Source organism: Mytilus edulis, chromosome 2 (assembly GCF_963676685.1).
Source record: "Mytilus edulis chromosome 2, xbMytEdul2.2, whole genome shotgun sequence".
In the NCBI taxonomy this organism is placed as follows: domain Eukaryota; kingdom Metazoa; phylum Mollusca; class Bivalvia; order Mytilida; family Mytilidae; genus Mytilus; species Mytilus edulis.
The window spans coordinates 94,917,811-94,943,722 of NC_092345.1; the positions used below are offsets into that span (position 1 = coordinate 94,917,811).

Genomic DNA, 25,912 nt, shown 5'->3' on the forward strand with positions numbered 1-25,912 from the left:
TCCATTCCAACAGTTTATTTAAAATGATATAAAAAAATAGAATAAATGAATTATAAATTTTCAAAATTATATCACCCATAACATCTGCTTGTGTTATGTACATAATACTTAATGATTAATACTGTGCTGAAATAAAATGGTATCACAGACATTATAATAAAGGCAACAAATTGAAAAAGTGGATAACAAATACTATAAATAAACAACAACATCTGGTTCAGCATGATATAACAACTATAAAAGACAAGTTTTTATTTGGTCTTTTTGGTCATTAGTTATGTTTAAGCCTTTGCTATGCTTTTTAAAAATCACTGCATATCAATATGTTCAAAGGAAAGGGTGTAATCAGACAATTTATTGGTCTCTTGATTTTAAAATATGTATCAAAATATCAAGTAAAATTTGTTCGCAAGACATTCAATCGACAGGTTTTTTTTCCAAATTGAACCAAATGAAGATTATTGGAAGACAATATTTCATTTCATTTTTCCTGCCCCAAATTTAATAAAATAATTTAAACAACAAAATAAAAGAAATTGTCATTAGTTTTAAAATCAGTATTATATGTCACACCTTATAGATTTTTAATGATGTTCTACAAAAAAAACAATACCCTGAAGTTTGAAAACACTTCAACTTGTCTGTTCAGGGAAGAAAATGATTTAAAGTGCTTCATAAGAATCAAAGATTGCCTTTGGCAGCTATTTCTTTTTATCTAATATGAACTAATCCAGGATTATTTGTAAGAGACCTACCATACATAGTGAAAACAAAATTTCCAGCAGTTTAAGAGGCGAAAATAAAATGGATTCTCGAAATAATTTAATATGATTTAATGCTACAGTATTTGCCTACCAAATGCATTACTTTTATAAGTATTTCATAGAAGATGATACTGTGAAAATTTTATGAACAACTACAAAGGCTATGAGATAGCAAAGGCTTACATAGCCCTATGGGTCAAGTAAGTTAATAATTATCAATGGATGGCATATCAAACAAGAATGTGTCCATAGTACACAGATGCCTCACTTGCACTATCATTTACTATGTTCAGTGGACTGTGAAATTTGTGTCAAAACTCTAATTTGGCATTAAAATTGGATAGATCATATCATAGAAAAAAATGTGGACTAAGTTTCAAATTAACTGAACTATAACTTCATCAAAAGCTACCTTGACAAAAAACTTTAACCTGAAGGGGGGACTGGCATTGTCTATGTTCAGTGGACCGTGATATTGGGGTCAAAACTCTAATTTGTCATTAAATTTGAAAGATCATATTATAGGGTACATTTGTAAGTTTCCAGTTGATTGGACTTCAACTTCATCAAAAACTACCTTGACCAAATCTTTAACCTGAAGTGGGACAGACGGATGGACTAACAAATAGACGAACAAACAGAAGCACAGACCATATAACATAATGCCCCTAATTGGAGCATAAAAAATGAACAAAGCAAAAATAAGCATTGCACACGTACATGAAAAGTAAAAATCAATTAAACATATAAATAGACAAATGACAGTCAACATGCATTTTCTTCACAAATGAAGTAGAGTTGCTTTTTAAACAACATTGCACACTTTCAAATCAACCAAAAGCTTTAAATCTATTGTTCTCCTATCACTCAAATCTTGACTCTAAAATTAGTTAATCCCAACCCATCTTTCACACTGCTAGTCATACAAAATCAAATTTGCTTTTAATAATCAATTTTGTATCTGTTTTTTTCACAAAGCAAACATAAAATGTATAGTATCCTAAATGTTAGACCATAAAAAATGTCCAGTTTAAACTAAACAAGCATTGACTGAATTCAAAACATAAGCCGATATATTTCAATTTAAGGAAGCTGCCAGGAGAAGAGCAGTCACAACTTTTTTATAAAAATAGGTATTCATTCAAAAACATACACAAACACATTTAGTCTTTCTGAAGCATTTTTAAAACCTGGTCTTTATTAATATTTTGATTTTGGTTTAATATAAAATCTTTAAGTCAGATTATTTATTATCATTGGCTTTTGAAAATTTCTCCTCTTTGTAAAGTTCTCTTCCAGTAGGTCTTGATGACTTTATGTACATGTTGACAAATAACAACAAGAGTGCACACGCTGAAATGTCTCGCCTTCTTTACTAATCATTGATATTATGTTGATAGTCCTAAGTATAAAGCTTTATTACAACTGTCTTATAAACTTAACATTAACCAAGATAACTAAACATTGACCAATGAACCATGAAAATGAGGTCAAGGTTAGATGAACCATGCCAGGCACACATGTACAGCTAACAATGCTTCCATACAACAAATATAGTTGACCTAATACTTATAGTTTAAGAAAAAAAGACCAAAACACAAAAACTTAACACTGAGCAATGAACCGTGAAAATGAAGTTGAGGTCAAATAAAACCTACGCGACTGACATATAGATCATAAAATATTTCCATACACCAAATATAGTTGACCTATGGCATATAGTATTAGATAAAAAGACCAAAACTCAAAAACTTAACTTTGACCACTCAACCATGTAAATGAGGTCAAGGTCAGATGACATCTGCCCGCTAGACATGTACACCTTACAATTATTCCATACAACAAATATAGTAGATCTATTGCATAAAGTATGAGAAAAACCCACCAAAACACAAAAACTTAACTATAACCACTGAACCATGAAAATGAGGTCAAGGTCAGATGACACCTGCCAGTTGGACATGTACACCTTACAGGCCTTCCATACACCGAATATACTAGCCCTATTGCTTATAGTATCTGAGATATGGACTTGACCACCAAAACTTAACCTTGTTCACTGATCCATGAAATGAGGTCGAGGTCAAGTGAAAACTGTCTGACGGGCATGAGGACCTTGCAAGGTACGCACATACCAAATATAATTATCCTATTACTTATAATAAGAGAGATTTCAACATTACAAAAAATCTGAACTTTTTTTTCAAGTGGTCACTGAACCATGAAAATGAAATCAAGGACATTTGACATGTGACTGACGGAAACTTCGTAACATGAGGCATCTATATACAAAGTATGAAGCATCCAGGTCTTCCACCTTCTAAAATATAAAGCTTTAAAAAAGTTAGCTAACACCGCCGCCGCCGCCGCCAGATTACTATCCCTATGTCGAGCTTTCTGCAACAAAAGTTGCAGGCTCGACAAAAACAACCTTCAATCATTTAGGTATTCTGTAGAAAAAGTATAACTGGTTGATCATGGATATGTCTAACTAGTGAAACCTTATAGCTAATTTAACAATTGATGACAGACATTGCAGGTTCGACAAAAATAATTGAGTTACAAAACCTGATTAACATGTATCTAATCCACATATTTACTTTGACCTTTTGACAAAAATATAAAAATTTCAAAAAAACTTGAACCACACACTTTATCGGAAAATTTTCATTGGATATATAGCATTTTGACAAACACTTTTTTTGATAAATGAGAACTTAATATTTCCTTATCAATAGAATGTGATTAAAACATCCAGCTAATTTTTACAGTTGTTTCCCTATAGTGTTATGTGCCACCTTAAACTCGACCACTGATGTCTCAAAATTTACACTTCCTATTGTATTTTTCCCCAGTAAATTCTATATTGTGACTACTGTCAGACACAAAAAGATGTATAAATTTTTAATCAGCATTATCACAATCTGTCAAATGCAGATTTTTTTACTTTAAAACGTTTTTTCAATTACTTCACTTAAGAAACACATGCTCATGTATTATCAGTATGAAATAAAATCAATACTGTCTTATTTAAGTGTCGACATTTAAACTTTTGAAATATTATATTTATAATTATTTCAAATCAATAGCAATAATTTCAACAAAATTGAAAAGAGTATACATCTAGAAATGATAACAAGTTCAATTTTAAAGTTCATATAATTTTTCAAATCTGAATTACCTTTAGTGTGATAATGGTTTTTTTAAACTCTAATATGAAAATTAAATGCATACAGCTGAATGAAGCAATGATGTTTACCCAAACAGGTATTTCATTTTCTTAAAAAAGATTTAACAAATATGATCAGTTTAAGCAAATATTTGTTTATATGCATAACAACTTGTTATTTGAGCACTTATCAAGATTGTCATTTAACTGCTTTATTGAAGGCTCTCTCTCCAAATCTGTCTTAATTGCTTTAAATTTCTATATCATATCTCTTAAAGTAATGTTGGCAAGAGCACTGCCATCTAAGCTGAATTCATTGCTGCGTACGCGTCTGACGTTCTGCCGACGACGATTGCTTCCGCCTAGTGCCCGCCTCATTGGACGTGGTGGCAAGTTGACCACTCTGTTCACTGCTGGCTGGTCTCTGGGATCGTTGCCCAGGTACAAATCCAAAAGCTGAAGTAGAAAAAGTTATACCAGATTTTTGAAAATATATATGTTGTAATAGATATTTAAATACTTTTATTGTAAAGTCCCATGCAGGAAATAACAGAAGTTATTTCAATACTGCAATTAAGCAAGGTGCTCATGCTATCTTATATATAACTAAACTGTTTGTTCATTCCTGAAATAACATTTTGAAATATAACTGCTTTAATATTCATAGATTATAACTTGGAATTTCAGATATCAGCCCTAGTATCAGATAGCGACTTCTATATGGGACCAAGGGATTTAGCCCAAGGTTAGGATATGAATTGAGGGAAGAAACAACACCAAGCATAAAATGTCTTGATACTAAAATAATTAAAATACAAACAAAAATTGGTAAATTACATAGAAATAAAATAAAACTGACTTCAGTTTAGGTCCTTTTGTTATAAAAAAAATACCGGTATGTATTTACTGAAACAAAATTAATATTGAAATTAGCAGTACAGCTCGGCTACATTTACTGGTAGTGCAAAAGTTCTACAGTAAATCACATGCATAGTTTTATCAGTAGCAGGAAAATGAAGGCTGGAACCAAAAGATAGCTGGTGAAACAAATTTGGATGATTATTGCATATGAATGAATTAGATACCCAAAATGATGTAAGAAAGTGTTCCAGTAAAAACTAAATAATCCCTAACTACATATAAGATTGCATTTGTTTGTCATGATTTGGTATTCTGTAATAATATACAAATCACTTTTATTTGAGATAAAATAGCAAGTTAGGCAGAAAACTCTAACTTTGTCAATATAAGTTAACACCTATTTCATTGTTTTTAGAAAAATACTAAATTTAATAACCACAAATATACAAGGAGCAACTTATCTAAGTAATTTCAGAAAAAGTCATCTAAATAAAAGTTCTCTTTGTTATTTGACATAAATAATTGTAAGAGAAATGCAAGTAGAAATTTCACATAAATAATTGTAAGAGAAATGCAAGTAGAAATTTGAAGAACAGTGTGAAATTAAAGAAAAGACTGCTGTTAGTTACAGACATTGTTACAATAGTGCAAGCATGCAGGAATTGAGTATTCTCTCATACCTCATCTTTTTTAGGAGACTGAAATTCCTGAAATCACATTTAATTAACATTCAGAATATTTTATTCAAAGGTGTATTTTTGAATATATAGATACATCTTTATGGTATTTTGATAACTACTTAGCAGTTTAACAATGTTTTTAGAATTTTTTTGCTTAGAGAAATATCTGCCTTTGCTAATGTGTTTTGTAAGTTTATTTGAATTATTAAAAGTTATTTATTTTTTGTTAAAATTGAAGTAATCTAAGTACATTATAAGTTAAATAAGTAAGAATTATATTTTTAAACAAAACACTTTGCTAACGCTTGTTATTAAGATATAGACAAATTCAATGAATTAGTCTCTCAAGCAATAGATGTAATTCCTAGTGTTTCAAATATTTCTGACCTTTATTCTTATGAAATTTTCGTTGACATATCACCATGTTTCTGTAAACTTTGTTCAAAACTTTATAAACTCAGAAATATTTAAAGCTTGACATACTGTATGGAAGCCTGTTGACATCTATGGTTTTTTTTGGTTTTTTTTTGTTGGGTTGCTGTCTTATATCTCCTTTAAGTCATGTCAATGTGTGGATTAGATGTTCAAGCAATACCCGCCTAGCTGAAACATTGCAAATAAAGTTATTTACCTGTAATCTGTCTGACAATGCTTCACTGTGATGTAGTGGTTCACTCTGAATACCACCCATAGAACCTGGTGTAGATATTTCACTCTCAGCCTGTGACCAGCGTCCATTATCATCTGTAATACAGTGTAGTTGTGAAGGAAGGAAGTCATGTGATGTAAGTATAGGAACACATGTGACATGCGACACTGCACACTGTCAGTCTGACAGGCTAACAAGAAATACAACAAAAATCGAAAATTTTGAATTCATTCTACCTCAACCCTAACCCTTAACTTAGACTTCATTTGTAAAACAGTCTGAATCCAACATTGATTTCATTCAAACATTGTAAAAAAGGTTTTATTTACTTAATTCTTCTTTTAATTATTCCTCCAACTTTTTTTCCAGATAACTGAAATAGCTGAATTCTGATTTAATATATCAAATTAAAAAAGTAACTCTATATTTTCTGCAATAATTAGGTCAACTAATGAGATTTTCTCAATTAAAACTATATACAATATATCAATTTTACAAAACAGTTTAACAATATATAAAACTCATTACTGAAATTTGAAGCAATGCTTTCTTTCTAAGTGTTTTCTGTCTACTGGAGATATAGTTCAAAAACAATTCATGGGCTACATATGAACGGCTTCATTCAGAAATGTAATTCAAACAGTTTTTTTCTTAAATATCTATATATATCTTTGTATTCAAAATGCTCTAAGGGATTTGATTCCTAGTGAGGTTTGTATGGGATTTTTTCTTTAAAACTTGCATTTTTTATAAGGCATTTAAAATGATATATGATTTTAAATTAGTATATATTTCTATTTACTGTAAATTCAGAAATTATTGAGAGTTTTTTATTATTGCGAAAATTGCAACAGGGTTGCAATCACAATAATTCTAACTGGCATTTTAAATATATGAATTAAGAAGGATTTTTCCCAAAATCGTAATAATTAAAATCACATTTAAGTGTAAATTGACAAAATCGCAATAATAAATGCACACAATAATTTCTGAATTTACAGTATCTATTTTTATATCTATATATTTAATAGATATATTTGCACTTTTCCCCTGTTTACACTCACCTACAGTAACAACAAACAAATGGGCATTCTTTTGAAATAAAACTTTGACTATCAAATTTCATGGATAAACATATGGTGACAATTTTTTTATCTAAGAATGACACATCACTTTTGTTTATTAAAACCTTGTTGTTTAAAAATAATGCCATACAATATATAACATATAAACATATTAAATGCCCTTATCTAGTGGACATCTAGTGAACAAAAGGCATTTACAAAAAAGAAATTTCTAGTAGGTTAATCATGTTAATAGATAATAAAAAGAGAGAAAATTCCAGCAATATGAAAGGTGTACATGTGTTAGTTAAACGGATAGTAGCTACAATTTTCATTTAAATTATTTTTTTAATCTATATGCCGGATTTTGTAAAAAAAATTTAATAAGTATCATTAAAACAATTACTGGTTACTTTTCATTTAGCATTTAGAAGCTTTTTAATGTTTAACACCTGAATTTATTTCTTGTCTATAGACAATAATTCAATGTTAAGCCAACCCTTATTCATATAACCTATTATGTTGACCTTAACTCTTCAGTTCCCAATGCGCAATCGCACATAATGGCAGTGTTCCTTGAAGGAAAAATTGTCGAACAGGGGAATGTTATCGCTGAAATGGTACGTCAATTTACAGTTTCTGTGAGAAAGAAACAAAAAAGAGGAGCAGACAAGTTATTGGAAATCAAAAATAAAAAACGGCGATGAGATTGGTCATTAAAATCACTCAAAACACCTGTGATGCAGGCAAAGCCAAACAGAAGTAGCCGACGGTTTGTGTAATGTTTACATTTCTTAAATATTGCAGATCACATGAAAATAAATTGCAACGTGTTCATTATTGTCAAAAATATGTTTATTAATTATGGCATGGTTTGGTCTTACAAATGTTATAACAAGTGTATAAGATCGCCACTGTTGGAGAATCTTGGGTTGGAATAATATGCCGTTTTTTGTTATATTTTTTATTTACATTATTTGTAAATGGCTTCAAATATGTATGTTTAATATAAAGTAATTATCAAATATGTAAGAAAACTAAAAGCACATGTTCATATTTATCTATATCTTGGTTAGCTCACTCGTTGTGAAGGCAAAGTTCGGGAAGTAAACCTGATGCATAATTAATGAGATGAATAGACACGCAACACGATATGAATTATCAATTATTAACACTTCTGTAGTTTATGAAAACATTCTAGTGACCTTATTGCTTATTTTTAGTACATATCTTTGATTTTAGCAGCTTTAAAAATTCATAATTTTGTCAAAATCCTAGCTACTTTTCCTTTAAATGAGCTTTTCTCTTATAATTTGATTAACGCAAGGCTTTAGGGGATTTAATTCAGAGTTTTTTTCATTTGCAGATTTTACAAGGTTAAGTGAGATCTAGAAAGGTTAAAGGTGGAAAAATGGCATTTTACTTAATATCTCATATCTTTTTGATGGACCAACCTATTATGATTTTTTTTTCAATTTATAATTTTTTTAAACAAATCGTATTTATCATCATCAGAATTAGTGGGATTGGTGTAGCACAACATTTTTTTTAAGTGTGAAGCGGAGCCATTGAAAGAACGGTTTCCATGGGACAAACCTATTTGAGTATTGTTTTGTAATTCCAAATTAGCATTACATGTAGATAAATGCATAACTTCCATCTGTAGGGTCTACATTTGGCAAGTTCAAAGTTCCAATATACTTCTCTTTTAATTAGTTCATCCTTTGTTATTTAAAATAAGAGGATATAAGAAACAAGAATATGTCCATGGAACACAGATTGGCACTATAATTTTCTATGTTCAGTGGACTGTGAAATTGGGATCAAACTCTAATTTGGCATTTAAACTAGAAAGATCATATCATAGGAAACATATGTACTAAGTTTCAAGTTAATTGGACTTCAACTTCATCAAAAACTACCTTGACCAAAAACTTTAACCTGAAGGAGGACAGACAGACGAACAGATACACAAACCGAAAAAAAATAATGCCCTTCTACTATCATAGTTGGGGCATAAAAAGATCATCTCATCAAATATATTTATTGTGAGCTATAATTTCTTCATCATTTGAACTCCTGTGGATATTTTTCTAACAGGCAATCATACCACATTTCCTTGTTTTTCTATTACATCTTTTTTTGGTAGTTTTTTATTCAAAAGAAAAGCAAAAGATTAATTACTCACTCAACTGATACTGATATTTGACATATACAAATTCTGAATCAAAACATGCTGTTGCTTAATTAATACACAATTTATCTCAGGCATATTTTGAAATTTTTTCAGGCAGGTGGAGTACAAAAAAAATTTCATCCAACAAAACTGATCAGAACAAAAGAATGACTAATAGAATTTAATCTATTGTTTTACTCTGTAAATTTTTTATCAAAATAAAATCCTAACTATTCTGTAAGATCTAGATTGAATTAGACATGTCTAAACGTAATTAGAGACCCTGTTGTTTATCTCAACTGTTTGGAACATTGTTTAAACAATAAATGGTCAAATTGGTCTCAAATTACTACATTGAGATTAAATGCAGTGTTAAAAATCAAATCAAAGATATTATGTCTGTTCAGTGAAGCATATAAGCATTCTATACATTTAGTAAATTTAGATCAATAAAAGTAACTAACAGTGTAAACATATACCTGTAGTTGTAAAATTTACAAAGACTTGTAGCAATGTAATGTCTACCCACTCACAGATCTTTTATTCCAATTAAAAACCTACCAGTGTTTCAGTGTTCTCCCCAGGCCGTTTTAGCGTCGCGCTACCGCGACGCTATATTTTTTCACCGTGATGCTATAATAATTCCCGCGACGCTATAATTATTCCCACGACGCTATAATTATTTTGAAGATGCTATTTACTTGTCCTCAATTTTGAACTTTCATCTATTATCGATTATGATCATAAAAATTATAACACCTTTAATTGTACATGTAATCCCTTTAAGTCGGACACTAAAGGCAATTAAGAGATTAAATAGCCAGGTTTTAATTGACCTCAGGGTGATAACTGTTTGGATGCGAATATCCCAAGCTGACACTTGTGACATGACTAATACCACGTGTCTGCTATCACCAATTTCGACATGGAAAAATGCAATCACAAAAACAATTGAAATCAAAACTTGTATTACGAAATTTCGAAGATTAAAACAATTTTTTTTTAAAGGTCGTTTATTTGTACAACTCTCCAAAAAATACTTTCTTTCTCTTCCGGTAATACGAGAGCTAGAATTTTGGTTTTGAGCTAAAATAAATTTTATACTTCTTTAAATAGTTATCATAATTGGCTTAAGTTTATGTTTAATTCATTTAATACATTAAAAGCGTCTTATTCATTCACAATCTCTTGTCAAACAATGTTTATTCTCGGGCTCATTTTCATAAATTTTTCTACGGCAGCATTGCATATTTTTGTGTAAACTACAGATCGGAACCGGACCAGATATGACAAAAATCCGCATTTTCACGATAATGACAACAGACGGACGGTAGACAGAAAAAATATACCAATAGAGAAAACTACGCATTAATAGACTATTTGTTAGATGACTTTGTTGAAAATACGTATCATTTTGTTGTAAAGATAAGAAACAACTTTGACTAATTCATTCAGTGCAATGAAACAATGAATTTCATTAACATGATAAAAAAAGTTTTTAAATTGATATTTTTTTTGCTACTTTTGCTACTTTATCTTTACATAATATAATATAAAAAAAATAGTTAATTTTGTGTACTAGATATTTAGTTTTGTATACAGGTTGCACTATAATGAACCATTCATTCATTTGACTTATTGTTGGGTAACTGAAAGCACATATTTATTTTTATTTGGCACAAGAGGAAAAAAATAATTCTGTAACTATAAATGAATAAAGAAAACATAAACTGAAACAACTGTTTTTGTTGTTATAGTTTAATTGTATTCTCAGTTATGAATTGAACAATATAAACTAAAACATATAAAGGAAAAAGAGCATCAACGCGACGCGACAATTTTTTTTTTTTTTACGCAAAATGTGATGCTATCCAAAATTTCTGGGGAGAACACTGGTGTTTGGTTTTTCAGCAGTCAGTATTTAATAAATAATTTACCTCCCTAAGATTAATGTCACTCAATAAGTTAAGTTGAGTTAAGTTAAGTGACAGATGTTATTTTACACACAGGCAGTTACAAAGATAACAAAAAACAAAGTCATTCAAATAAAAAAATATGTACTGACAACAGCAAAATACCAACCTGGTCGTCTGGTTTTAGATGGTCTTCTAACAATTTCTGACTGTGCTGAGATATTCCGACGCTCATTTGTAGTGTCTGTCATAGCACTATTTCTGGGAGTGATGCGTAATCCCTGTAAACTTCTCTGTGACTGTGATCTGGAATCTGGAGTTGATCGTATAGATGTTAGTTCTATTGAATTTGATCGACTCGGTATATCATTATCTAAAGGCAATTGAAGTCTTGGCAGTTTTTGAAAGAATTGCTTATTTTGTGAATCATTATAAACTCCCTTTTTAGAATGCGCATTAGCGTCTGAATCTATTCCAGGCACATTTTCAAGATCTGATTCAATTAATGTCGGTAAATCCCTACCAAAAGGTGAACGCATTTCATTGCAACTTCTTATAGAATTACGACTCCTTTGCGGTGTCGATTGTGAACTCCTATTTGAATCAGGTCGATTTTCTTCATTTAACATTGACAAATGACCAAATATTGAAGAATGTTTTAAGTTTTTATGCCCTATTGGCAATTCACTGATAGTTTCAGTCTGCTCAGAATTATCAGTCCCTGATTGGGCTATTATTCCGCCATTTTGAGAATCAGAATTCTGCTGACCTGAATGATAAGATCCTGGCTGGCTACCAAAACTGGACACATGATTTTGTAAAATCTGTCTCTGTGATTGTGTACGGTTCAATAACCGGTTGCCTGGGAGATGATTACTAGATGTTGCCTCTGGTTCATTTTCATTTGTTCTGTAACAAAAATGACCGTGGGGATTTTGTGGTCTTTTTATATTTGTTGTTGTGCCAGTGCAAATAAACAGAAGTGCAGCATTTGTTTATAATACACCAATCTACTACATTTTTTCTTTTGATAGTAATTATATATATATATACGTATATATATCTCATAATAAGACTTTTTTTAAAACCCAGTATAATAGAATATACATTTCTGTTCAAATTAAGCGTATACAATTTGTTATGTCAATTTAAAAAAAAAAATACTATTGAGACTGTTATAAAAGCATTGTAATTCAACAAAATACATCATAAAAGGTAGTATGTTGATTTTGTATTATTAAATGTGGAATAATGAATATAATATTTACCTGGGTCCAACAGAACGCCCATCTAATGTAAAATTAGCCCTGATTTGGCTGTTTACATCAGCAGAATTACTACCGTCAGAAAGTCTTTGAGGTTTGACCATTGGTCTACGAGCACCTTTGGAGCTATCTGCTTTGGGTTCATTCTTTCTGTCCTGACGTATGATACCAACTCCTGGCAGTATTAATGATAGATCTTCCTGATTGCTGGCCCCTTCTTCCTCTTTCTTAGTTCTGAGTGATCTGTACAAATTGTTAAACAATGATTTACATTCAAAATTTAATGATTTACAACATGAGTTACAATGAAGTATTGTTGCTACATGAGGCATCAGATATTATGTCCCTACTCAAAGCAGACATTGCTGCATATTTATACAATCGGCACAGCCAGACAGACTTCTCACTTCAGCAAGTGTTTTACTGCTAGATCAAAGTAAGTCTAGGTGACCATATTTCTATACTCTGCTTGACCTTGGGATGAATTGAAATTAAAGATTGAGTCGATCCAAAGAATCGAGTGCACAGCTTTTTTTATGTTTACATGTAGTCTCCTTATTAACAAGATTGTATTTCACATATTTTTGGTACCCATTTAATATCACGATCTTGTTATCATAACGACAAAGATAAGTGTGTACTTACTTCGTTTTTTTATCTTCAGCCTCGGCTTGAGCAGTAACTGGATCCCAAACCACCTGGCCATCAGCAGGACAAGTAGCATGAGAATGTAATAACCAGTTGTCGATACAATCCTTGTGAAACTGCAAAGTTAACATTGTATAAAATTAAGCAAAACTTTATTTCAGTATTTCAAATCAATTCTCCAGAACTTGGTCTTTCTTACAGGAAAAAGTTATATTATGGTAGTTTATTATCAAAATTAGATTCAAAGTCTGTTAGATTTTCTTCATTTCTCTTTGTATAGAAAACATGCGAAACATTTATAACTGAATCAAAGGCAATCAATAGAACATATCTTTATAAATATATGAAATTTTTAAGAGAGCCATTTATATTTTCAGAGAGATAATGACATTTCTTATATCAAACAAAAATCTAGTCAATCTTTATTGATTCTTATGACCCTGATTACAATAATAATCTTAAAATTTAACATCAGGTCAAGTCAAAAGGCTATCAGCAAGTGGTGTAAAAACAAACAAAATATGTATCTCAGAAATGATTTACCTTGTGCTTGCATCTAGGCAACTTTCTTATAAACTGGCCTACTTCATAACCACGAAGACAAATTCTACATTGCATCCCTGGCTGTAGTAAGTTAGAACTATCTCTCACTTTCTCCAAAGGAAAGGAATTTATTACTTCTTCAGGGATATCACTACCTATATTGTTACTGTAAAAAAAAAATAACATGTTTATTTTTAAAAAGAAAAACTTATACATGTTTGTACTTTCTTCATTTGCTGAATACTGCTACATATGTTCCTCATGACTAAATTGATTATGATTATATTGTTGTTTAAATCAAAAAGTTTAAAATGTTGTAAAATTTCTTGTAAATAGCTGAAACACAATTCACTACTAAATTACAGGCATTGTTTGTTTTAATATAAAATCTTAATTGTAAGTTTATGAAAATAAAAGATAATGATTTTGTACTTTTCAAGTTGCATCAGTAATTCAAAATCTTCTTCTGTGATATCCCTATTGACTAGCTGGTCTGCTACTGCCTGTGGTAGCATGGCTCCATAGGTTCTCTGTGCTGGTCTCCATCGCTGATTTCTTTTCTGTCAAAAATTAAACAAATCATTATAAACATATTATTTTCAGCACAATGCAATGTCTGTAATAACACAAACCCACTATAAACACAAGGTAGCAGTGATTATACAAACCATTACAACTGTACATGTATATCTGTAAACACAATGTAATCTCTGTGATTACACAAACCATTACAAATGTATATCTGTAAACACAATGTAATCTCTGTGATTACACAAAATATAACAAATGTATATCTGTAAACACAAAGTATTCTCAATGATTACACAAGAGTGCACACACTGAAATGTCTTGCCTTCTTTACTAATCATTGATATTATGTTGATAGTCCTAAATATAAAGCTTTATTACAACTGTCACATAAACTTAACATAAACCAAGAAAAACTAAACATTGGCCTTTGAACCATGAAAATGAGGTCAAGTTCAGATGAACCATGCCAGGCAGGCATGTACAGCTAACAATTCTTCCATACAACAAATAGTTGACCTATTGCTTATAGTTTAAGAAAAACAGACCAAAACACAAACACTTAACACTGAGCAATGAACCATGAAAATGAGGTCAAGGTCAAATTAAACCTGCGCAAATGACATATAGATCGTGAAATGTTTCCATACACTAAATATAGTTAATCTATTGCATATATAGTATTAGAAAAAAAGACCGAAACTCAAAAACTTAACTTTGACCACTGAACCATGAAAATGAGGTCAAGGTCAGATGACATCTGCCAGCTAGACATGTACACCTTACAATCATTCCATACACCAAATATAGTAGACCTATTGCATACAGTATAAGAATAAAGGGCTGCGCTTAGGCGCATGATACGCCCGTTGCTCTTTTAACTTGTCTTTTATGCTTTAAATGAATTTATATGATCAACTAGAAATAGTGTGAGCCCTGTCAAATACAAATAATAAATAAAAATGCACAAAAAAATTGGCACTATTAAGGCTACCTCAAATTTTTCTTAATTTTTCATCCATACATAAAATTTTGTGAAAGTGTTAGTTATAGTCCCAAAATTGGAAAAATCCCCCCTTTTTTAAGCATAAAAATTCATAACATGGAAATGTAAAATCTGAAATTTATAAAAATTGAAAGGGAGCTTACATTAATAGATATAAACAATTCACCAAAGTTTCATGGACATTGGTGAAAGCCTTTTTGGGTTATTGTCCTCAGTGTTAAAAATCACCCTTTTTTTATGAATAAAGCCCCATAAATCCAAAACTTAAAATCTGAAATTTATAAAAATTGAAAGGGAGCTTACATCAATAGATATAAACAATTCACCAAAGTTACATGGACATTGGTGAAAGCCTTATTGAGTAATTGTCCGAAGTGTTAAAAATCCCCCTTTATTTATGTATAAAGCCCCATAAATCCAAAACTTAAAATCTGAAATTAAAAAAAAACGAAAGGGAGCTTACATCAATAGATATAAACAATTCACCAAAGTTTCATGGACATTAGTGAAAGCCTTTTTGAGTTATTGTCCGAAGTGTTGAAAATCCCCCCTTTTTTATGAATAAAGCCCCATAAATCCAAAACTTAAAATCTGAAATAAAAAAAAAACGAAAGGGAGCTTACGTCAATAGATATAAACAATTCACTTAAGTTTCATGGAAATTGATGAAGGTGTTTTTGAGTTATTGTCCGAAGTGTGGACGACGGACGGACGGACAGACGGACGGACAACGGTATACCATAATACGTCCCGTCCCGGGCGTATAAAAACAGACCAAAACACAACAAGAGTGCACACGCTGAAATGTCTCGCCTTCTTTACTAATTATTGATATTATGTTGATAGTCCTAAGTATAAAACTTTATTAAAAACTGTCACATAAACTTAGCATTAACCAAGATAACTAAACAAAGACCAATGAACCATGAAAATGAGTTCAAGGTCAGATGAACCATGCCAGGCAGACATGTACAGCTAACAATGCTTCCATACAACAAATATAGTTGACCTATTACTTATAGTTTAAGAAAAATAGACCAAAACACAAAAACTTAACACTGAGCAATGAATCGTGAAAATGAGGTCGAGGTCAAATAAAACCTGCGGGATATATAGATCATAAAATATTTCCATACACCAAATATAGTTGACCTATGGCATATAGTATTAGATAAAAAGACCAAAACTCAAAAACTTAACTTTGACCACTCAACCATTAAAATGAGCTCAAGGTCAGATGACATCTGCCCGCTAGACATGTACATCTTACAATCATTCCATACAACAAATATAGTAGATCTATTGCATAAAGTATGAGAAAAACAGACCAAAACACAAAAACTTAACTATAACCACTGAACCATGAAAATGAGGTCAAGGTCAGATGACACCTGTCAGTTGGACATGTACACCTTACAGTCCTTCCATACACCGAATATACTAGACCTATTGCTTATAGTATCTGAGATATGGACTTGACCACCAAAATTTAACCTTGTTCACTGATCCATGAAATGAGGTCGAGGTCAAGTGAAAATTGTCTGACGGGCATGAGGACCTTGCAAGGTACGCATATACCAAATATAATTATCCTATTACTTATGATAAGAGAGAATTCAACATTACAAAAAATCTGAACTTTTTTTTCAAGTGGTCACTGAACCATGAAAATGAGGTCAAGGACATTTGACATGTGACTGACAGAAACTTCGTAACATGAGGCATCTATATACAAAGTATGAAGCATCCAGGTCTTCCACCCTCTAAAATATAAAGCTTTTAAAAAGTTAGCTAACGCCGCCGCCGTAGCCGCCGTCGCCGGATCACTAAAGTTGCAGGCTCGACAAAAACTAAACTATAACCACTGAACCATGAAAATGAGGTCAAGGTCAGATGACACCTGCCAGTAGGACATGTATACCTTACAGTCCTTCCATACACCGAATATACTAGACCTATTGCTTATAGTATCTCAGATATGGACTTGACCACCAAAACTTAACCTTGTTCACGGATCCATGAAATGAGGTCGAGGTCAAGTGAAAACTGTCTGACAGACATGAGGACCTAGCAAGGTACGCACATACCAAATATAGTTATCCTTTTACTTATAATAAGAGAGAATTTAACATTACAAAAAATCTTAACTTTTTTTTTCAAGTAGTCATTGAACCATGAAAATGAGGTCAAGGACATTGGACATGTGACTGATGGAAACTTCGTAACATGAGGCATCTATATACAAAGTATGAAGCATCCAAGTCTTTTACCCTCTAAAATGTAAGGCTTTTAAGAAGTTAGCTAACGCTGCCGCCGTAGCCGCTGTAGACGCTGGATCACTATCCCTATGTCTAGCTTTCTGCAACTAAAGTCGTAGGCTCGACAATAAAACCATAACAAAACTTTATACTGTTAACAAAATGTCATCTGCAATTTGCATAATTTGTTTTTGTTATTTTGTTGAATTACAAGACAAAACTCTTATTGGAGTTAACAACTAGAATGCCACAATATAAACCACCTACCTCCCTAAGATTACTGAAACAAAAGGTGTTTAAATTTAGCCAAACATTGAAATCGTTTCTTTTTTCTCATTGCATGTTGGGTTGTTGTCTCCTTGAGGTACTCTTCTCATATCTTTTAATATTCATGTTATTAAACTGACAGATTATAACTATGGTACATTGTGAAGTACATTAAATTTTCAATTTTAAGGGTCATCTATTCAACTTAACAAGTTTTAAAATGTTTTGTTTTATTCTCACTGGAGAAGCAGTTTAAGATTGGGTCAAGGTCATTGAGATCTTTTTTTTTCAGTTCCAATAAACTGTTACTTACATGTCTATAATCAAAAGGATGTTGTGTATGTATCTGTGTATTGAAGCATGTCTGACAAAGATTGTATTCAGTACATATACTACATCTGAAAAAAACATAAATGCAAATTTTCATTTGATAATAAAAGTAACACAAATGTCAAGTGAGAGCCATAATCTACATCCTGATATATTAAAAATGAGTGAATTCATGATAGTCCTGATATGACTGAACATGTGTTTTAAACTGTATGCATAACAACTTTAATATTAGTAAATCTAAGACACAAATTTTAAGTATTGAAACAATGCCATTCTTAAAATAATTGCATTTGTTTTTGTTGTAAGTGTCTGTATTTCATTAATTGTTTGATCGACTAAAACACTTTATCAAATACATTTTTAAATATATGTATATATTAATCAATTTAAATTCCATTATTTTTTTTAATAGTGAATCAATGAGATAATTATCTAGATACATCTCAGGGATCTCAATGGATGAAAATTGAACGATGGAGGAACTTTCACCATCACAAACCGTGTCTACGCCGTACAGTGTAGCGTGATCGAAAGTATTTCATCCCTCCATATACAGAAAGGTGAACATGCTAATTCATTGCTTATTTAAATTATATTTATTTGAGTTTTCATTATAGAAGTATCAATATTTTCATTAATTGATTGCTGTTTGTAACCATTCAAATGCCAAGCCTTCATGCTCCCCCCTTAGTGGAGAATGACCAAAAGCTGTCATGAAGATCCCCATGTAATTTTCTTGCTAATTTTGGTGATTGTTATGGGGGTTAAAAATCATGTGGAGCTTCTTTTTCACGGACACTGTTAAATTCAGAAATCATGAACCCCTAGCCGGTATGACTGATTTGCAGCAACAACAAAACGATTCATAATCGTATGGGTTATGTAAAAGGTTGAAGAAATATGTTAAGTAAACGTTAACAAATGAAAAGGTTTTAATGATTTTATCTAGCAAATGGATGCTACGCAACATGCATCTTTCGAGTCTGATAATAAACCGGAAATGCGGATGTATCAATTTGATTGTAACTACGAAATGAATTCAGAATTTTGATACGGTATTTCTTCACATTTAATATTTAAGTTTATACTTTTTAACTTTAAAGTAATTCTATATTTTCGTTACAGCAGTACTCTAATGATTTGCGATGAAATAATATTAAGGTGTTACGTCTTATTTTGTACTTCCTAAAAAAGGTGGATGCTGATTGCGTAAGTCAAAATAAAAGCACAAAGCACGTGTTTGACTTGTTTAACTGTTTTCTTTGTAACTGGATTATTAATTTATTTATTTCATCTAAAATTATCATAAGAATTTGCTGAAACTTATTTGAGTAATTCGATAAATGAATCGTCTATCTTCAGATAGTATTCTCCTGTCTGGTTTGTTGATCCACCTGTACAAGCTCGGGTACAAGTGATTAGAGATCTTAGTCCGGATATCCCTCAGGCGTTAAAACTGTATTGGATTATAATACAAAAAGCCTAAAGGCTATGCAATTACATGCATTTGATTATAATTGCTATTAAAAATGGCGTCGGGCTATTAATAATGATAACAGTTTTGAACGATGGCGAAAGACAATTTAACGATGGCGCAGGTCATTTGGCATCTTTAAACAGGCCATGGAGATCCCTGCATCTATATTTCTTCCTTGTAGATTACAACCTACCTGTAACATTTTCCCTCTATTGGTGATGCACGACAACTTTGACAACTAGTACCAAGATGTCTGTCCATGCGACCACCTTGTTGGACTCCCATGGCGTTACGACCTTCTTGCTTCAGTAATTCTAATGGACCAAAATCTTCACGACAAAATGGACACTTAATAATAGAATCTCCAGTGGTCTTCTGATGTTCTGCATATACCTTCATACATTTTATGTGTATACTGTTTCCACATCCAAACCTATGAAAATGTAGAAAATAAAATTTAGAGATAAACACAAGATTACTGCTTTTAAAATAGATATATTATAGTTAATAGAAATTTTCAAAATACAGAAAAAAAGACATTTAACTTTATATTTTAGAATTGTCATCTGCAAAATTTAAGATTGAACTATGATATAAAACCACAATCTAGGAATTGTATCAGAAGGAATAAACTGGGTTTCTCTATTCTGAAGTGTTTTAGAAACAAAATCATAGAAGATCAGAAATTTGACACCTGATTCACTTCATTTTGCATCATAGACCGATTATTAGACAAAAGGCATATTAAGGAAGTGTAATTTACACTATGTAGATTTGCATGCTGGGTGATGCATGTACAAATGTATAGCAGGAGATACTTACTCTGTAGACGGTAAGACCAGTGGTCTCCCTCTTTTTGAAGTAAATACTATTGGTTAGTTTCGTTTTCAAATTTAATTTGTATGTTCTTAATGGTTTGAACATCTGTAAAGTATAAAGCTACAGCTGCCTTAGCTTTCATTTATGTTTTAAAGAAGATGTTTCATATTAACCTCAACAAGTTTTCAGGCATAACAATTCCATGAATACCTTCATCATACAATGATACATGTATATTATATGATAGGAATTAAAAGGGTTATATACTAATAAGATTAGGCACATGTGTATGCTATATATATAATATCAGCACATACTTGCAGTATGTTACAGGAATATGTTTATTGAGAAGTTCATCTTGACAGATTGGACAACAATCATCATCAGTGATGTCTTTCTGTCTGATGGTAGGTCGGCTTTCAGTGGCTGTGGCGGCAGAGGTTCCTGATGTGGACCAACGTCTTACTGGTGGTTTAGGAGGCTGTTTATTGGCATGTCCATGTAGAACCTCATTTAGTTCTCTGTCTACAAGGCCCAGTTGCCATGATACTGGAAATGTATAACATTAATAAACATAATTGTTTTGCCTGGCATACATGTACAAATGCAGTATTAAACTTAGATTGACATGTTGCTACCAAAAACTTAGGTTCCAACTTCCAATAAATAAAATAAATGACCATACAGGAATTGATCAAAATATCAGTTTCTTATCTTTGATCTTTAATTTTCATTATTCTAAAGTAAAGTAATTCAATGAGATTTAAAAAAAAAGTCATACTTGGATTATTCTGAGTCACTCTAAATTTCTTTAAGATAAGCCAGCACAAATGTCTGCATAAATCTCTATCCTTCTGAAATTGAGTACAGGTGCATTTGTGGGGATCTCCCAAGTATGCCTAGAAAAAAACAATGCACAATTTGTATAGTTAGTTTAAAATTAGTAAAATGTACATATTAATAAATGTAGCAAATTAATGGTTTTACTTTAACATGTGCTTTGTATTGTTTGATTTTCTAATAAAATAGATTATTTTCGAGGACAGTATTTGAATTACCACTGATTTTAAGTGGAGTTATCTGAGTATTGAATTGTAAATTGTGAAAATAATAATATCTGAGTATTGAATTGTAATTTGTGAAAATAATAACATCTCCATGCCATCTCAGACTCAGTTAATATTCAGTTTACGATAAAAAAATACAAGCACCTTAACTGGTTTTGTTTCTCCCTCTTCCTTTAATAAGAATCCAGTAGGGCCTGTTTCTCTCAAGATGTAGATGGTTGCATTGAGGGCTTGACATTGTCTCCAGAATACCAATTCATTGCAAGTCTTCCTCCATGCCACACTCCTAGACATTCTATATAAATATAAGAATGTATGTTAATGCCACACTCCTAGACATTCTATATAAATATAAGAATATATGTTAATGCCACACTCCTAGACATTCTATATAATATAAGAATATATGTTAATTTATTCATTCATTGCAAGTCTTCCTCCAGGCCACGCCCCTAGACATTTTATATAAATATAAGAATATATGCTTTTGAACTTGAAATCAGTTTTGTCGTAATAAACATTTTGTATAAGTTTCATTGGATAGACTAGAGGGAAACCAATATCGAGACGTAAGTATAGAGGGATAAGGGTAAACTGTTATGCCCTATTGCGATACAACAGAGGCATAAAAACAACTTGAATAGGTGTACATGCATACAAACTTTGGTTTTGTAAACTTTAAGTTATAAAAACTAATTTGATTGATGCTTGACTTGCCAAATTGAACAAATTTTTGACAACAAGATAGATATCGGACACCATAGAGAAAAGGGGATTTCCTGTCTGACGACAAGTTGAAGTTTTGCAGTTCTGAGGTCAAATGTCGCAGATTCACAAAGGTTAAAGCATTCCCATACAGCGATACCTTTAACTTTAAAGTGGTTCTTTAATAATCTATGGCTTCTACTGACCCCATGAGTTTCTAGTTTAGGCACGGGTCCATTGTCAAGATTGAGGCCCCTCATATATTGTGCACAATAAAAAAGTGATTGTTGTTTTACAAGTCAAAATTTCAAGCCGCAGGGTCACTTGGGAATAGCGATAAGGTGTATTACACATCCTGATTTATCCATATTAGAACTGATTTTCCCATATCATTTAATACACCTTATCGCTAATCCCGGCTGACCCGGCCGCTTGAACTTTTTACGCTTACAACAATCACTTTTCCATTGTGGCGTCAGATATTTTGTTTTATGACGTCAAAATTTTACAGGAACCTGTGTGATATCCAGTAATGGCGGACAAATAGCGATAAGGTGTATAATAATTTGTATATTAAAAAATTATTATAGAAATTTATTACTTTAACCCTTTCACCGATTGCTGCCCAGACAAAAGCTACTCTGAGACGATGGCTTCCCTGGCTACTATTACTCAAGTGGGAGATCTTCATAATAAATGTCAATAAAAACTTGTTTGTAGTTATTTGTGTATTTATTTCATTCACTAACACCATGTTCACAGTCTTGTTCATGTTTTAATAATTTTTTCTTCTTAAAATATTCAAATTTTCAAATTTTCTGCATTTTCTAGGTGAAATTCTCAAAATTCTGCTCTCTGACCCCAAATCGTAATTTTTTTTACCCAAAACGGCAAAATTTTGAAAAATTTTATGAGGCTGTACAAATTCCTCACACTGAACGATGTCCATTCCAAGTGTTTTGTACTTAAAAACGACATTTTATGTCAAAAAAGTATACTAGTTTGGCTTCAATTCTTCCATATTCTTTCAAAAAAAAAGTTCCCTCATTTCAAATTCTCGTAAATTCCGTAAATTTTCTCTGATTTTGACACGGTTTTCAACAAACGGAAGCGCCATGTTTACACTTTCATCCGGGTATTCATCAAAGAAAGATAACTCATGTGTGCACTGTTTTGAGCGGAAAACATAAAAGAGGTATTCCAATCCCGGTAAAACGGGACTCATCGTCAGCCGTCTGAAGCGTGAATCCCGGTAAACCGGGACTCATCGGCGAAAGGGTTAAAAAAAAAATCATGTTAGGGTAAGTTTTAGGGTAAGGGCTAGTGTTAGGTTTAGGTATGGGTTAGGGTACAGTTTGGGGTTAAGAAAAGTTAAGTATAGCTCTTTATGGGTTAGGACCCCTAAACTCACAGGGGCTCTCCCACTAAACAAGCCCCTGTGCTAAACTCGAGTAAAAGAAGGCCAAAAACTTAATTAAGCTTTTTTCCAAGGAATAGTGAAAAAATCCCAGTACTGTAATTTAAACTTACATTCTATTCTATGTACTCGAATAGCTTATGAATCTACGTTTTGTTGGGTTGCTGGACGGGCAAATTCAAACCCTTTTTGTACCGTCATCCCTACGGACATACCAATATGATCGCCATATTGTTTACAGCCTCGAGTTGAAATAACTAAGAGGGAAATCGTACTCGACAGTCAATTGCTTACCGCAATCACTTACACTGAACCATATGTATAACAGCTAAATACCCAAAATAAAAATACTAAAATAAAAATATTTCACAGAGACATAACACCTTATTTCTAGATTGCACCACATTGTACTTTGTATTGCAACGTATCGCAATGCAGTTTCATTGCATCAATTGTGTCATATTACCAATATTCCAATAGAACAGAAAAGAACATATTTTATTTCCAATTAAGGGCCCACAAGGGGCATACAGAGCATACATGAATAAGGCAAAAGAATATTGATTTGCATAGATACATAGATACAAACAATTTTTTTACATACAGTTACAATACAATTACTAACTCATATTCACTTTAATAAATTTACCAACAGCATTAAGGACCTGATTGTCTTCACAGTTTAATAAATAAATAAATTTATGCTGATTATCAAGTATAGAAAAATTCGGAATTTTTTGGCAAACAAAGTCAAAGAGCATCTCTATCCGATTTAAAATTTTCACAGTTAGCTAAAAAATGGATTTCATCTTCAACACAGCCAGAGGAGCATTTTTTGCAAATTCTTTCATTTCGTGGAATATTTGAAAAACGACCAACTTCAATTTGAAGCTTAATTATGAGCAGAAATACGTAATTTGCATATAGATCTTCTAAAATCAAAGTTCTTAATTAAAGAAAGATCATTTTCATAACCAAAATTCTGCTTAAATTTCACATAATTAAACAGTTTTCCATCAGAAGCTTTATTTTGGCTAGCATACCAATTGCTAATATATTTAGTGTGAATTAATTTACTAGATATGTTCAAAAATTTATATTGTCCGAAATGTTTTACTTCTTGTTTAATTTCAAAAACTTCTAATACTTTTTTAACAAATGAGAACCAAGAAGTTATGTTGATCTCCAATTATTTTATTCATAGATTTTTCGCCTATATCTAAAAAAAATTTTTTTTAGCATTCTGGGACTTTTATGTTAATACAGTATGTCCAAGGCTTATTGCTTCTCTTATTTTCATGAAATTTTCTCTATGATAATTTTCGACATATTTGCCCAGGCTTCAGTGCTACTGATGGATATAATTTTTCATGGCCACTATCAAAAAATCTTATTGAAAAGGGTTAATTCATGTTTTTTTTGCATATAGCTTTAATCCTGATGTCACAGTAACTTGATGATCAAGGAATTCAACAAATTGTACAATACATTGATATCCCTATATATATCATACAGTATAGTAATAGTAACTGAATAAAGTAAATGCATGTCCTACTGATGAATAAAGCTGGAAAACAAAGATTTTAACAAAACTCTGCGGGAAAATGTATTTTTAAAACTCCAAATATTTCTGAGTTGTTACCATACTATTGTACTCTTCGTGCAAATATTTATAAATATCAACAATTGGAGAGCTCTAATAATTTTATATTGTTTTTGAAAAACTTTGTAGAAAGTGTTTTTAAACCCGATTGTCATTATCATACGTAATAAACGGATTTGGGTTTTTTGTCTACTTTATTTTACTGTGTGTAACACTTTTAACGGATTTACTAGTAGTCGAAAGAACTAATATTCCATATTAAATCAAATCAATATATCTATATTTAGTTTTCATCATTCTCATCTTGTAAATATTTTTCGTCGTTATAGCATATTAAATGTTTTTGGTAATGCAATGTACAGTCATTAAATAACACTGTTGAAAATGGGTAAACGTAACCTACTTATTGTACGTTCTATATTTATCTATTTAATGAAATTAAATTTTGGTTAAACAATTATTTCATTACACATGTATTTTCTTCCGTTGAAATCATTTATGATATCCAAAACCATATTAGAATGAACAAAAATGGACACAAAGGTAAAATTAGATTAAAATTTTGGAGAAAAAATAGATGGAAATTAGACTAAATCAAGTTAATGGAAAAAATACTACTCTCAGAATACTTACTGTTAATTAACATAGCCTCCGTAAATGTAATGTATGGAAACTAATAATATTTATTTCTATTGTTTTA

General features: G+C 31.4%; 1 protein-coding gene across 2 annotated transcripts; it reads right to left on the reverse strand.

The window, feature by feature from the left end:
- LOC139513523 (E3 ubiquitin-protein ligase ZSWIM2-like) lies at nt 1-23,854 on the reverse strand. 2 transcript variants are annotated; one of them, XM_071302121.1, is made up of 15 exons: nt 23,723-23,854; nt 21,632-21,782; nt 21,202-21,319; nt 20,738-20,969; nt 19,795-20,034; nt 18,105-18,189; nt 14,165-14,292; nt 13,733-13,898; nt 13,187-13,305; nt 12,545-12,784; nt 12,046-12,185; nt 11,446-11,589; nt 6,106-6,218; nt 5,475-5,501; nt 1-4,389 (listed from the first exon to the last, which is right to left on the reverse strand). In XM_071302121.1, the coding sequence occupies exons 2-15, from the start codon at nt 21,779-21,781 to the stop codon at nt 4,192-4,194; spliced, it is 2,100 nt and encodes a 699-aa protein (XP_071158222.1). In that variant the 5' UTR covers nt 21,782; nt 23,723-23,854; the 3' UTR covers nt 1-4,191. The 2 variants fall into 2 exon arrangements, with proteins under 2 accessions (XP_071158222.1, XP_071158223.1); XM_071302122.1 differs by lacking the exon at nt 5,475-5,501 and having other exon boundaries at nt 3,656-4,389.
- Between the last annotated feature and the right edge of the window lie 2,058 nt (nt 23,855-25,912).